At 46.0% G+C, this 13103-nt stretch overlaps 1 protein-coding gene across 1 annotated transcript in view; it reads left to right on the forward strand.

The window, feature by feature from the left end:
- The window catches only part of FAM171A2 (family with sequence similarity 171 member A2), a 225319-nt gene extending 219563 nt beyond the window's left edge, over positions 1-5756 (forward strand). The window contains exon 8 of the mRNA XM_086923898.1: positions 497-5756. Within this exon, the coding sequence (XP_086780024.1) occupies positions 497-2069 (1573 nt within the window). The 3' untranslated portion in view covers positions 2070-5756. The remainder of the gene's footprint in view (positions 1-496) is intronic.
- The last annotated feature ends 7347 nt before the right edge of the window (positions 5757-13103 follow it).

The raw sequence follows: 13103 nt of genomic DNA on the forward strand, positions 1-13103 counted from the left end.
ATTGTGCTTGAATCTAGAAAAAAACTAGCTGTTTTCCTTTTCTTCGAAGAGCCTTCACTGATTTCCGGTACAAATTATGCGATTCAAGGCATAAGGTGTTTTCATAAAAAGACCCCCTTTGTCTGCAAAGATCGGTCCCCACTATCAACCCACGAGGTACATGAGATCCCAGAATACTTACTGCCTCTGCCTATGCAGACCCAAATGATTATAACACAGAGGAAGATTCCTAAAAGTCTTACCCACCCCATCTTTGGCTCAAACCGCACCCATCTTTAAGAGGTCATCTTAACAACCTCAAGTTTAGTAAATAAAGGCTTGGAGGCCTGCCTTTTCAAGCACTGTTTCAGCACTTCATTGCCTGTAAATGTTGGTCAGCAAAGATGAATATGCAATTCTGGAGGGGAAAGATGAAAGTGAGGAAGCAAGAATGTCTGAAAAACAAGACAGGACATATGGCTCTGAAAGTTAAACAAGATCTTTGTTTCCTTTTCAGGAGGCGGTGCCTAAAGCCCCGGCAGCAACACAGAAAGCTTCAGATGACATCCAACTTAGATGGCTCCAAGAGAGACCAAGCAACGTCGATGTCCCAGATAAACCTCATCAGCAACAGCCACATCGAGACATCGTCGAATTGTGACACGGACATGCACACTCCCATCATGAAATCAGCCTTCTCCACATCACGAGAGTTTGAGAGCTCCCGTGAGGAGTTCTTCAAGCAGACGCCATGCCAGAAGCTCAGGCACACCAGCAAAGCCTCCAACGACACCATGAGCCACCGGACTGGATCCAACGATGAGTACCCAAGGCAAGTGGAGAGCTTTGCCTTGAAGGCAGCACGGTCAATGGATGTCCCAGGTGCTCTTGAGCCGCCCGAGTTGGAGGACTACAAGCGCAGCTACAGCTCCATGGTGTCCCATGGACGCATGGAGGACAAGAGCACGGAGACACAAAGGAGGAATGGCAGGAATGAGAACAAAGGGTATGCCCGCGACACACCCTCGCCACCACCTCTGCCACCTCCGTTTGAGCACTACATGGGGCACAAAGTGGATGGCAAGCCACCTGACTACATGATGTCTCAGTCCGTTGACCACCTGGCACGCCCTACCTCCTTAAACCAAGCGGGTCAGCTGATTTTCTGTGGCTCTATTGACCATATGAAGGAAAACATGTACAGAAATGTAATGCCGACATTAGTTATACCTGCACATTACATGCGAATGGCTTCTGAGCAGTCCATGGCAGAAAATCAGCAGGAACATGAAGGCATGCCTCTCCAGCCTGGGATGCCTATGCAGCATCAGTTTGGGCCTCAAGACCAGCAGCAACGTCAGCAGTTACTTCAGCAGCAACATCACCATTATCAGCAAATGCAGCAGTCCAATCAGTCTTCAGATGATCCAGAGGGCAAAGGGTGGAGCACTCACCCCTCCTCCGTCAGTGGTTCTGTCACTATCCCAGTTATGTTGAATGAGTCAACAATGGCACAGCTGAATGGGGAAATTCAGGCTTTGACTGAAAAGAAACTGCTGGAACTTGGGGTGAAACCTCAGTCAAGAGCATGGTTTGTATCCTTGGATGGACGCTCCAACTCTCAAGTCAGGCACTCCTACATTGACCTTCAAACCAGCGCTAGGAACCGCCGAACTGATACCAGTCAGGATTCTGGAGTGGACGTCAACGAGGCCAAACCAGTGAAGAGGATCAAGGAAGAGCGTGAGAGGCCAACTGCACAGAACATGGCCTACTCCAAGCTGGTCTTCACTGACGACACAGAGCAGAGCAGCAGTGAAAGCAGGACAGCCATCTGTTCTCCCGAGGACAACTCCCTGACGCCTCTGCTGGATGAGAATCCAGATCATCGGGCCACCATCCCCAGAAGAGGTCGGAGCAGAGGGGACAGCTCTCGGAGCAGCAACAGTGAACTCCGTCGAGACTCCATGACCAGCCCAGATGAGGATATGAACGACCAGTCGGAGGGGGGCGATGACCAGAGTGGGGACAGGAAGAGCCCATGGCAGAAGCGTGAAGAGCGACCCTTGATGGTCTTCAACACAAAATAGCCTCTTCGTGCATCTCCCTTCCACTATTGACAAGAGCTGTGCTCAGTGTCACTAAATAGGGTCATATCCCCCATAGAGGAAAAACAGCCTCCTTTCTGGGCCAGAAAGAAAGGACAAGCAATTATGGCATGAAGGGAGTGGCACATGTTTCCAATAAATATGTAATTCAGTTTTTTTGATAAAGGAAAGTAAACAAGTACTCTGGTACTGCCTCAACATGTCTAACTCTTACGCCGCAAGGACCTCCAGGATTTGTTTGCCGGAGTCTCTGTGGCCCTCTTACATGCCAAAAGTGATGTTGTCTGTGATCTGTTAGGCCTTAAGAAAATCCACACCTTTTCCTATTTACTATCCATATGGAAGACACTGTCAGTTTTCCACTCTCCTCATTCTCACTGCTCTCTTACTTCCTTCTTAATACCATGTGACCTGTGTTCCCCCCTTCTAAGCAGTATCCAGGGCAGCATTATACCTTTGACATTTGTAGCAATTTTCAATAATAACAGAACTTGCCTTAAAGACTAATCCGTGATAGGCAAACTAAAGTCACAGATGTGGACCAAGAGGAGATTGAGATATCTGGTCCTGAATGTGAAACTAAATGTTAGATCAGCCAGAGGTTCTCCTGCAATTGACCAGAAGTTGAGTCCTGAAATCTGAACTGGGTCCCACTGTTTTGAGAAGGTTTGCTTATGCAAACATTCACACACACTTGATTTATGTAAAGAGATATAGATGTATCATAGTGACACAGTGAGTAGAATATATCAGCTTGGCTATGTGTGCTCAAAACAGAGACTTTGTGAAGAGACTAGCAGCCCCTTTGCATGCAAAAAGCACTCCCTGCTGCCATTGCTCCTTATAGAGGATGGTAATGGTCTGTCATTCATATGCTTGTATCCTTCGCATTCCCTCTTTTCTCCCTTAGATCGATCTGCAAATGTTCAATGAAAGGAGCAATGACATTGCATTCCTGGAGGAGCATCCACGCAGTCAGTCTACCATTTTTGTTTGTCTTCGGCTTACTAATTCCACATGAGGCCAGATCAGATGTCCATGGTCTGTCCTCCAGTGCAGCCGAACAGTCCATTTCCTTTCAGAGCCTGGATCAGTAGTATGTTGTCTTTTTACTAATAAGGATCAGGTTTTTTATCCCTATAGCCTTCTCATGGCCAGCCTCTGACCTTAAACCTATTGAGCTGGACATTGCGTGTGTAACTTCAATGAAAAGTGGATGGTTACACGTTCCAAAGAGGGCACGAGACACAGAATGTGAGGTCTGTCTGGCTTATCGGTGCAGTACGCACCCAAATACACATGCAATCAAATACAAGTGTAGTAGTAGAGCAGAGACAATGATAATGGTCCATTCTACGCCCCAGGCTAGAGACACCATCAATGCCAACAAGAAGACAGAAACCATATTGTAGCCATTTTTAGCTGCAAGTTAATGGCACACTACAGACTTGCTGCTAAGCGGGGGAAAGTTCTCGATTGAGTGTGTCTTGAAAAGCTGGGCATTGTTGTAAGGCAGAAGGTACTTCTTATTTACAGCTAGAAAACTAACTGAACACACCTTCTGGAGAAATCACCTGGGAGGAGACAATGGCTTGAAAAATACCACTTTACCCCAAGGGCCTTGAGACTGAAGTCAAGTCACCGTTGCCATCTAAGCACAGCTCAACAAACCAGACAAACTGCTCATCTTCCACTACATGGCTAGAACGAGGTAACAAGCCCTTTCCACCAATGCTCTCAAGACATTTGCGATAGGCGAATGCAGTTGGTATAGTGCCAATATTCAACTGAGATAATCTTTCAAAGACATGATTCATTGTTGCTTACGAAGATGAAGACATTTGGGGATAGGGAGAGGTGTGGTTGTAAGATTTTGTGACTTGGGAGGGAAAACATCACAACACTTCTGGTTCCTCCTCCCCAACAGAGGCAGCACTGCAGGCGTCCATCCATTGCTTGCCTACTATCCTGCTGTGTTTTCTGTGGGTGTAAAGGTGCCAAGAGAATTCAAGTCATTCCTAAAAGTGCAAACTGCAGTGTAGCAAAGCACAACAGTCGGTTCTCCCACTGCCTTCCCCGATAACACAGATCATCTGACTGAAGTCATTAGGACAGAAGCGTCCTCGAAACGGAGAAGAGAAGCCTGGGGACAGTGGTGGGACGGGATAGGAAGGGTAGACTAAGAGGGAACAATGAACAGATTGTTGCCACACGATGTCAACGCGCAGTGTACAGATGTTTAGTGGGTGGGGTGGGGGTGGGGAGGGAGTGTGTTAATTCTCATACGCCTTCTTTTCTATACATTTCACTGTACTGCCAAATGAACTCTTTTTATATGCCCTGGAGACACGTTTCTTGCTCAACAGCTCCTCCATGTGACTTTCTATGTGATGTCTTTGTTCAGAGATATTCCCTAGGTGATTTCTTTTGTTGCTCAGTCTACTTTCCTTTGCCTCCTCTCCAAGTGCCTTCGGTCCCAGGGTTTGTCCCTGTAGGCTGGGAGGAGAATGGGTGTGGGACGATAAATTTTAAATGCCCTAGGCGACTGCTTCTTATGTGTTACTGTTGGTTTAATATGGTTGGTTGCAGCCCTCGTCCTGTACATCAGAGACTTGTTTGTCTTTCCCAGTGGGCACGTGGAAGAGGACAGGAGGGAATATCTTAGCATGCCTGTATTGATGTATGCTAAATGCATACCTTTGCAACACCCTTGTTACAACTGGGCCAAATGGATCTTTCCATGAACACTTCTAGTTGATCACATAGAGAAAGGGCAGGGCCCAAGCTGGAAACCTGTGTACATATAGCATACGTAGACCGGGTGCATCCGTAGACAAGGACTTCATGACTGTAAAAAAATGTCCTAGTGTCAGTCCCAGTGTTCCAAACCCTATAGATGTTTTAGATTTAACTTCAGATAGACATTGCCCATAATGTCAAAGAAACATATGATAACTCCAAATCCTACTGGGTGAACTCAAGTACATGTTTGAAAACCATAAACTAAAGAAGACACACCTTAAACTTAGACCATTGCTAGTCCTTTCCCCATGTTTCCCTAGCACATTGGCTACTACCAACTAAATAACTTAAAAACCGGGGTAACACTGGTGGTGGCTCTTCTATCCTTATAACCTTTCCAGACATCTCCACTTGGGTTTCATGTGTAGGTCAGGTTTGTTCATTCATGTGCTTTCAGCTTCTCCATCAGGGTTCTCAAACAGGGTTCTTAGCACCATAGTTACAAAGTGGGGAGACCAGGCACAGGACATTCAGGAGTCATGCTACGGATGCCTATGAAAGTCATGCTATAGATGCTTTTGAAGCATCTCCTCCTTCACCCTATTTCTACCCCCACCTGCCTCCCAGTGCCCTGCTTCTCTTTGGGATAAAGGACCTGAGGGAGGTCTGCGGTGATTGGATTGGAATATTCAACAGCCTCACTGATTTGAACCAACCACTGTGTGCATCTGTGAACTTGATTTACATGTAGAGTAGCCCTGAGCTCTTGATTTGCCCCTATCCGAGAATACCCTCGCCCACCCTGAGGGACTGAAGGCATTCTTACGTGTACATAACCCCTGTCTGAATGGATATTGATGCGAACAAGACCGTTGAATTGTACGCCTTGACGTGTGACGGCAGTATAAACCTCTTCGAAGAATTGTCTCCAACTCTTTCTTTTGTCTTCTTTCCTCCACCTAGGCGATGGGAAAAAAAGTCATCCCCTAAAAACTGATCCCAGCCCTCTCGACCAGGGGGCCCCACTGCTGCCTAGAAAAGAAGATGGAATGAGGTGAACGGTTTTGGGGGTATGGGGCAAGAGGAAGACAGGCTGCAGAGGCTGAAGCCACCCTCTTTCATGAGACTCCATGTCCCTGTAAGGGAGTTGAGGAGGGACGATGTGACCTCCACTGTTTTTCTCGCCATTTTCTGCTCATGTATTTGGGCAGCTCGAGCCTCTTGTTCGACCACATCTGTAGACGTCTTGTGTGTGGGTGTATCTGTTTGTGACCTTCGTTGGTGTGCCCATTGACCTTGGATATGTGTGAAGGGGCAACATATGGAACTAGAATTCCAGTTCACCATGTACTTCACGGCCATCTTTCTATCAATGATTAAGGCCCAGGGACTGCAGAACATGCTCAGTTGCCACTTTGCAAATAAAATGTGCTTTATATTCTCGTTTTTTAGAAGATGCCATAGATGCTGATGAAAGACGTATCCTAGCTATGTCCCTTCTCAGCCCCTCGACAGCCTGCCTGCTGCAATTCACCATCACATCTGATGCAGTCTTTGGGTGTAGAAGTCCTGTGTGTGTCCATGTTCAAAATAGAAACTGGAATCCATATTACATACCACTGCCCCTCTTCTGCACCTCACATCCACATGAACAACAGATACATGGGCATGGTCTTTACGCAGCATGGTGATACTACACTGGGTTAGAGCCGTATTGGTGCATGAATCCATAATCGATTAATACACTGTGCAAATGCCTGCCATTCAGGATGGATCATTCAGCCGAAAAAGCCATGACTGAGTCAAAAGATCTGATGGTAAGTTCCACCAGTGAGAGACACAACGTTGTGAGTATGCTTGATGACCAGTTAAATGTTCAGCGCTAGAACAAAAATGAATCTCAGCAAATGCAAAACTGTTGATCCAGTCCCCAGACTGGCCCAGAATGGCAAATAGCCAAGCTTTTCCAACATTCCATCCTTCTTTTTCCACATCAATCCCTCCAGACAAGATCTACAGGGATGTATGTGCATGGGGGAAAAAATCTAGGTCAATGTGCAATTTGCACTGGACTCAGAATCCAGATTGGGCGCACCTGGATTTATTGCAGACCCCTAAATGACAAGATAGGCAGACACAAGCCCCTTCCTAACTATTCTGAACTATTTCACATAAAGTTTTACTCACACAATAAGTGTCAGATTAGAAAAAGCACTTGAAGCTGCCACTCAGGATCCACTCCATGCTGGTGGGAACCCTAAAGAACAGCCGGTCACTGCAAGAATTGCGGGCGTGGTCAGCCCCATCTTTGTCAAGGGAGAGCAGTGCAGTGAAGAATGCAAGTCGGTATGTAACACACACTGCTTTATTAAGGGGAACCAGTTCCACAGTTCTGGTGGCTCACGATGACCGAAGGCAGTGGGGCAAGCGACTAAGCTAATCGAAGTCCTTCTGGAGCAGAGAACATGGGGTTTTGGAAATGAGAGACGTAAATGCCTATGTGCTCTCTAGTCATAGGGGAATGCTGCCAGTAGGCAAATCACCAGAATCATCACACAGCATGACTACGAGCTTCCCAGTTCTGCTCAGAGACACAAGTGCATGGTGTCAGTCTACTCTACAACGAGAACACAATGCATGGGTTCAATCATATGAAGAGTACAGAAGATCTATACGAGGCAGAAATAGCCAAGAAATGGTGAGCCACACAGCTAAGGAGTTTTGTTTTTGCAAGACCCAACAATTCTTTGGGCTCTGAAACCATTCCAGGCCACAATCCCAAACACAAAGCGATACCCAAGCACAATGGGCCTTGCAAGAACTCTAAACTGTATTGTTCAATGGAACAGGCAGAGGCAGTGTCTCAAATTTTGCGGCAACCTCCAACCCTGGATGAGTTCCTGGGACCTTCTGGCCGTATAGGAGGGGACAGCCGAGGTTGAGCTGGCAGACTTTTGAGGTTGCAGAACTTTTCACAAGATTGGAAGTTTTAGCATCGGTTGCTGCATATATCAGTGCTAGGAAAGTTTGTTGTAAGTTTGTTACCAGCGTTAGGCTTATGGGCAGCAAATCTTTGGAGTAAGCATCGAAATGTTAGGGTTCTTCAGACATTTGCCATCACTGGTGCAACGGGGCGGCCAAAGCGTCAAAACGTAAGGTTTTATAGTAGGACATATTTCACTCTTTCTCCCTGTGCTTTGGTTGTTCTCTGTGCTCCAATGAATGCTGGCTACTGGAGCTACAGGGAATATAGAGGGAAACAAACATCTAGAAACAGGAGAAATGAAAAACAATGCACACTCAGCACGCAGCAAATAGAAAATACCTCTGTTTGTATTATTCTGGAACTGGACACCTAAAGTTTCTAAATCCAGGTCTAGAATCTGAGAGATTGGGGGCTGTTCACATCAAGTTTACTGAGATGTTTATGCTTACTATTATTGTTGTCGCTAGTTCAGCTGACTAGGGCAAACGTACACACATAGCGTAGTTGGACAGCAAATAAGACCTCCAGCAGCAGGTCTTCTGATGCAGCATGTACTTCAGTGGTGCTACAGAAATTAGCTCATCAAATTCTTGCCTCTTGCAAGTGAGAACTGCTTTACCTGGCATTGAGCAGATAAATATAAAGAGCACCAGCAAACGCCATCATAACACTCTCTTTGATGTATATTCATCATCTATGATCTACTGCATTGTATAAAGTGACACAAAATGACTCCCTGCAGACACACATCATGGTGCCAACAAAAAAACAATAGTACAATGCACAGTATAACACAGAGGCATCATAATTGCTATGTAGCATAACCATGACATTTGCATTGCATGTTGCGTGTCACTTGCAACTCCTGGGAGGTTTCTCATGTGCACATTGAGTCTGGTTGAATAATTGCTGTTCATCTTCCATTCCCGAAAGACCTCTGAGAGCCTCCGCCCTGGATAGTTGTACAATGCTGACTCCTAAGGCCTCGGTCTATAATGGTAATTTCCAAAGGTTGCTCCTCTGACAGTCCTCGTAGCTTATACGTTGGCTTGTTATATACTTGAGACATCTGTGGACATACTGTATGATGTCCATTCCTCAGGTTTGAGCCTCTCCAGCTCATTGATGGACCTTCCTGAGCATATACAGTGGCTGTTTGTATAATGCCCATTTCTATAAACTACTCCAACCCTGCTCTTGGCTTAACCCCTGTGAGAATTTGATTGTATTATAAATTATTGACATATATATATATATATATATATATATACATACACACATACATGGAAGAGATTCTTCCGGGACGGAATAACGCATAGCTTTCCTACCCAGCATATCTTTTTTAATTCACAATAAAAACCCTCCAATTCCTAATTACTTTCATGTTACCTATGTATCTCACTCGTAGCAGCATGCCTGTTCCTGCAGAACGGGAAGAACCCTATGATTAAGCATGCCACCAAGGGGTAACCCTGGTGGGGGGGTGGTTATACAAAAATATGTCTTGCACTTTTTTTGACTGTAGGTTTAACACACACCAAGGAGTAGGAGTTTTTTTTAAATACAATATGTAACTAGGGGACGAGCCCACCTATGGGAAATTCCTCTTATCTTCCTCAATTTCTTTGATCCATTCAAATGTTAGTCAGGCAGAGGTATCAGCCGGTAACTCTGTGTTAGCCAATAAGAGTACTAAATTTTCCACAGCAAAACGACAATTTGGAACTGTTGCTGTCAGGACAAATTAAAAGCATATGTGCCACATAATAATATATAGTTCCCTGCTTTAGGGCTCCCTAGGCCTTACTTAGGGGAGATGTACATATATTTTTAAGGGAAGTAGGGGCTTTACCATTTGTTTAAATGACAAAGTCGAACTAGCAGTTTAAAATTGCTCCTCCAGGATGCAGTGGAAAGCTAGGAGACATTGTGTACTTTGTAACGCAGGGTGGCACATCCAGTGCTGCAGCCCTCGGGGAACATTCAGGGGCATATTACCAAGCCCCTATCGCCACCAAAACATCACTTTTTGTGACGTTGTGGTGGCGATAGGCTAAGCGCCCTATTACCAAGGCAGCATTAAACCACATAACGTGGCTAAAAGCCATGTAAAGTGGCTTAACGCTGCCTTGGTAATAGGGCCCCTTTCACTCTAAAATTAGCGTGAAAGGGGCGTGTAGTGGGTGTTGCGGTGGGCGTTCCGTCGCAGCACCCATTCACTTTGACGCTGCCACCTAATATCAAGAGAGGTGATAATAGGTGGCAGTGCCAAACTTAAGACCAGGAAAATCCTGGTCTTAAGGTGGTCTTTTTTGATTTTTCCATGTGTGCTGCCTTGTGCAGCACACATTTAAAATGCCATTTTGTAACTTACATGTGTGCTGCAAAATGGCATTTTAGGTGTGTTAATGTACAGGAAGGGACACCTTCCTGTACATAAACAAACCTCCCTGCTTGCAGACACCCTTCCACTCTGCTGAAAGGGTGCCTGCGTTGGCGTTAAGTCATGAGACTTAGCACCATTGCATGGGGAAACGCCAGGCTGCACCATACCCTTGGTAATATGGTGCAGCCTGGTGCTTCTGAAGTGGCGATGGGAGGAGTGAAGCCAAGGAGGATAACGCCTCTCACCTCCACTTCCTAGATAATATGCCCCTCAGTCTTACATGCCCTGGGAATCCTTGGTACCATATACTAAGGACTTATAAGTAAATCAGTTTATGCCAATTACGGGTAGCCAATTCAATATACACTTTGTAAAAGGTTAGAACACCGGCGCTGAGTTCTGGTTAGCCGGACTCAGTGCACTCGCAGAGTCAAAAAACAATTAGCATCAGTCAAAAACTTTGGGGGTGATCATCCAAAAAGAAACAGAGCATGCACCATGGCTGGTTGTACAGTGGCTATCCCTATTGGGTGCTTGCTCCCACTCTTGGAAGGACTCACCAGGGCATGTACCATGGCTGGCTGAATATTTACCCATTTCTGTGTATAGCTCTCTGCCACTCCTGGGTGGACTTCCCAGAGCAAGGACCATGGCTTTAGGTATATATACCTATTTCCATAAATAGCTCTCTGCTACTCCTGGGTGGTCGCCCATTGCTGGATGGACTCCCCGGGGTACGTACCATGGCTAGTTGTATAATTACCCATTTCTATGGATAGCTCTCCGCTGCTCCGAGATAGATTCCTCAGTGCAAGCACCATGGTTGGCTGCATAAAGCTCATTCTTACTCGTTGCTTCCTCTCGTACCTGGATGGAAATCTATTGCATGTACTCTTGCTAGTCATATAATAGTCGCTTCTTTCTCACTCCATCTCTCAGGGCATAAACTGTGGCTGGCTGTATAGTATCACTAGTGAAGGTTGCACATCAGCTGTTTTGTGTGGACTCCAGAACTTGAGCTTTAGTTGATGGGAGGGTTTACATCCCAAGTGCAGAACCCTGCACCTCTAGACACTCTACTTTAGTTTAAACTCCATGATAAAGCCCGGTCCAAAGATGTTATGTATAGGAATGCACGGTCACTCATGCACAGTTACGCGTGCTGTGACACGGTTTGAGCAGTAGGCCACGCTTTCTATCCATCCATGCACCAACAGCTAATGCTTTCATGTCCTGTGTCTCATTCCTTTAGTGATTGATCCACAGGACTCTGCTAGAGGGCCTGGCCATGATTCGAGAGGAGAGAGTGAAGGCCCTCCTTCTCTATAGGTATATATGCATGTGCGTGCTTATAGATTGCTGCGTCACTGCAGCAGGTGCACTGTTCAGCCGAGCATGAGGCAAGCCACGGTTTAGAAGCCTTGTAGGAAGTGGACATTGTATCACCCTCCAGGCAGAAGGATGATGGAAGCAGTGGGAATGTAACAGACATACAGATATGATTGGCATCAGCTGCTATTGTCTAATTTGCTTCCTGTGCACCACAACATATGACTGACTAGAATTTTCTAGACTGTGAAGGAGTGGAGACCTGGTCACCTGAAGAGAGACAAGAGGGCCTCATGGGGCAACCCTGCGTGGCCTCCGCCCATCCATTGTTAGCATGTCTACGGAGAACAGACACAATTCCTTGCTGAGAGTCCCTGTGTGACCAGGAGCAGTTGGACCCAATCAAACATTTGTAGAGCGCACTACTCACCCGCGAGGGTCTCAAGGCGCCAGAGACAGAACCTTCAGAAAAGGGTGGCTAATGAATAGTATTGGGGGGACAGTGGCCCGGTTGCGGGGGGCGAATAGAATTTTTTTTATTTGACCCCTCCTCCGTTCTTTTTCTGTTGACTAAGCAGGAAGCACACAGGCTCGAAGACTACCCTAGCCAATCATAACACTGCTGTCACCAGCATGAAAGCAGCGTCGTGATTGGTCTGAGCACCCTGGTTCGGAGTGGGAGTCTGTTTATATTCTCCACCCAGGCTGTGCAATACAGCAGGGTGGAAAAATGCTAAATGTGCATGACTGTTCGGCCGACCAAAACAACGTGCACTTAAAAAGTGCCCACCACTCCTCCCCCGGCTGGCTTTAAAGACAGCCCAGCCCCACCCCACACCACCCCTAAAATGCGACTGAACTGAGCCAGTGCGAAAAAAAATTATGATAATAACATTGTGTTATTATCATTTTATTTTTCGTTTTTGCACCTAGAGCAGTGGGGCGATGCTCCTCCGCCTTAGCAGAGAAGCTGTCTTCAGACACCAGGCCGGGAAGCCACGAGTGTACAGATTCCTCAGACGTTCTGTGTCATGGTGCCCACTCTCACACCGCTCACTGAGGCAGGGACTAACGAAAAATCGATCTCACACCTGCTTCCATGATAAAAGTGCCGCCTCACCACTGAATCAGCTACCACCCTAAAGGGCGCTCATCATTCTCGCCATCATCAAATGCTGTAGCTCAGCAGGCATCTCTCAATGAATTTTACAACAGAAGCAAGACAAAAGCAGAATATGTGGGTAGGCAAATATTAATCGACAAACACCCATTTTTAATAATTAATCATTTCCACGAACAGATCCTTATAAGGTCATAATGTAAGGCCACCACTGCTCTTCCTTGTCCCTAAAATTCCAGTTCTTCATCTCCACCATACCCAGTAAAAGATGGATGTCTGCAGCATACCAGTGATGCCCATGGACCCCTACGTTTTCAATAATAAGTGTGTGCATATTTTCTAATACTTCTGTTTACATAAAATGATTTTTTTCATGAAAATTAAAAACAAATTGGCGAATTTTTCCTTTAACCCGTCCATTGAAAAGCGAAATTCCATAATTGTCAATAACGG

This window comes from Lissotriton vulgaris, chromosome 5 (genome assembly GCF_964263255.1).
Source record: "Lissotriton vulgaris chromosome 5, aLisVul1.2, whole genome shotgun sequence".
In the NCBI taxonomy this organism is placed as follows: Eukaryota; Metazoa; Chordata; class Amphibia; order Caudata; family Salamandridae; genus Lissotriton; species Lissotriton vulgaris.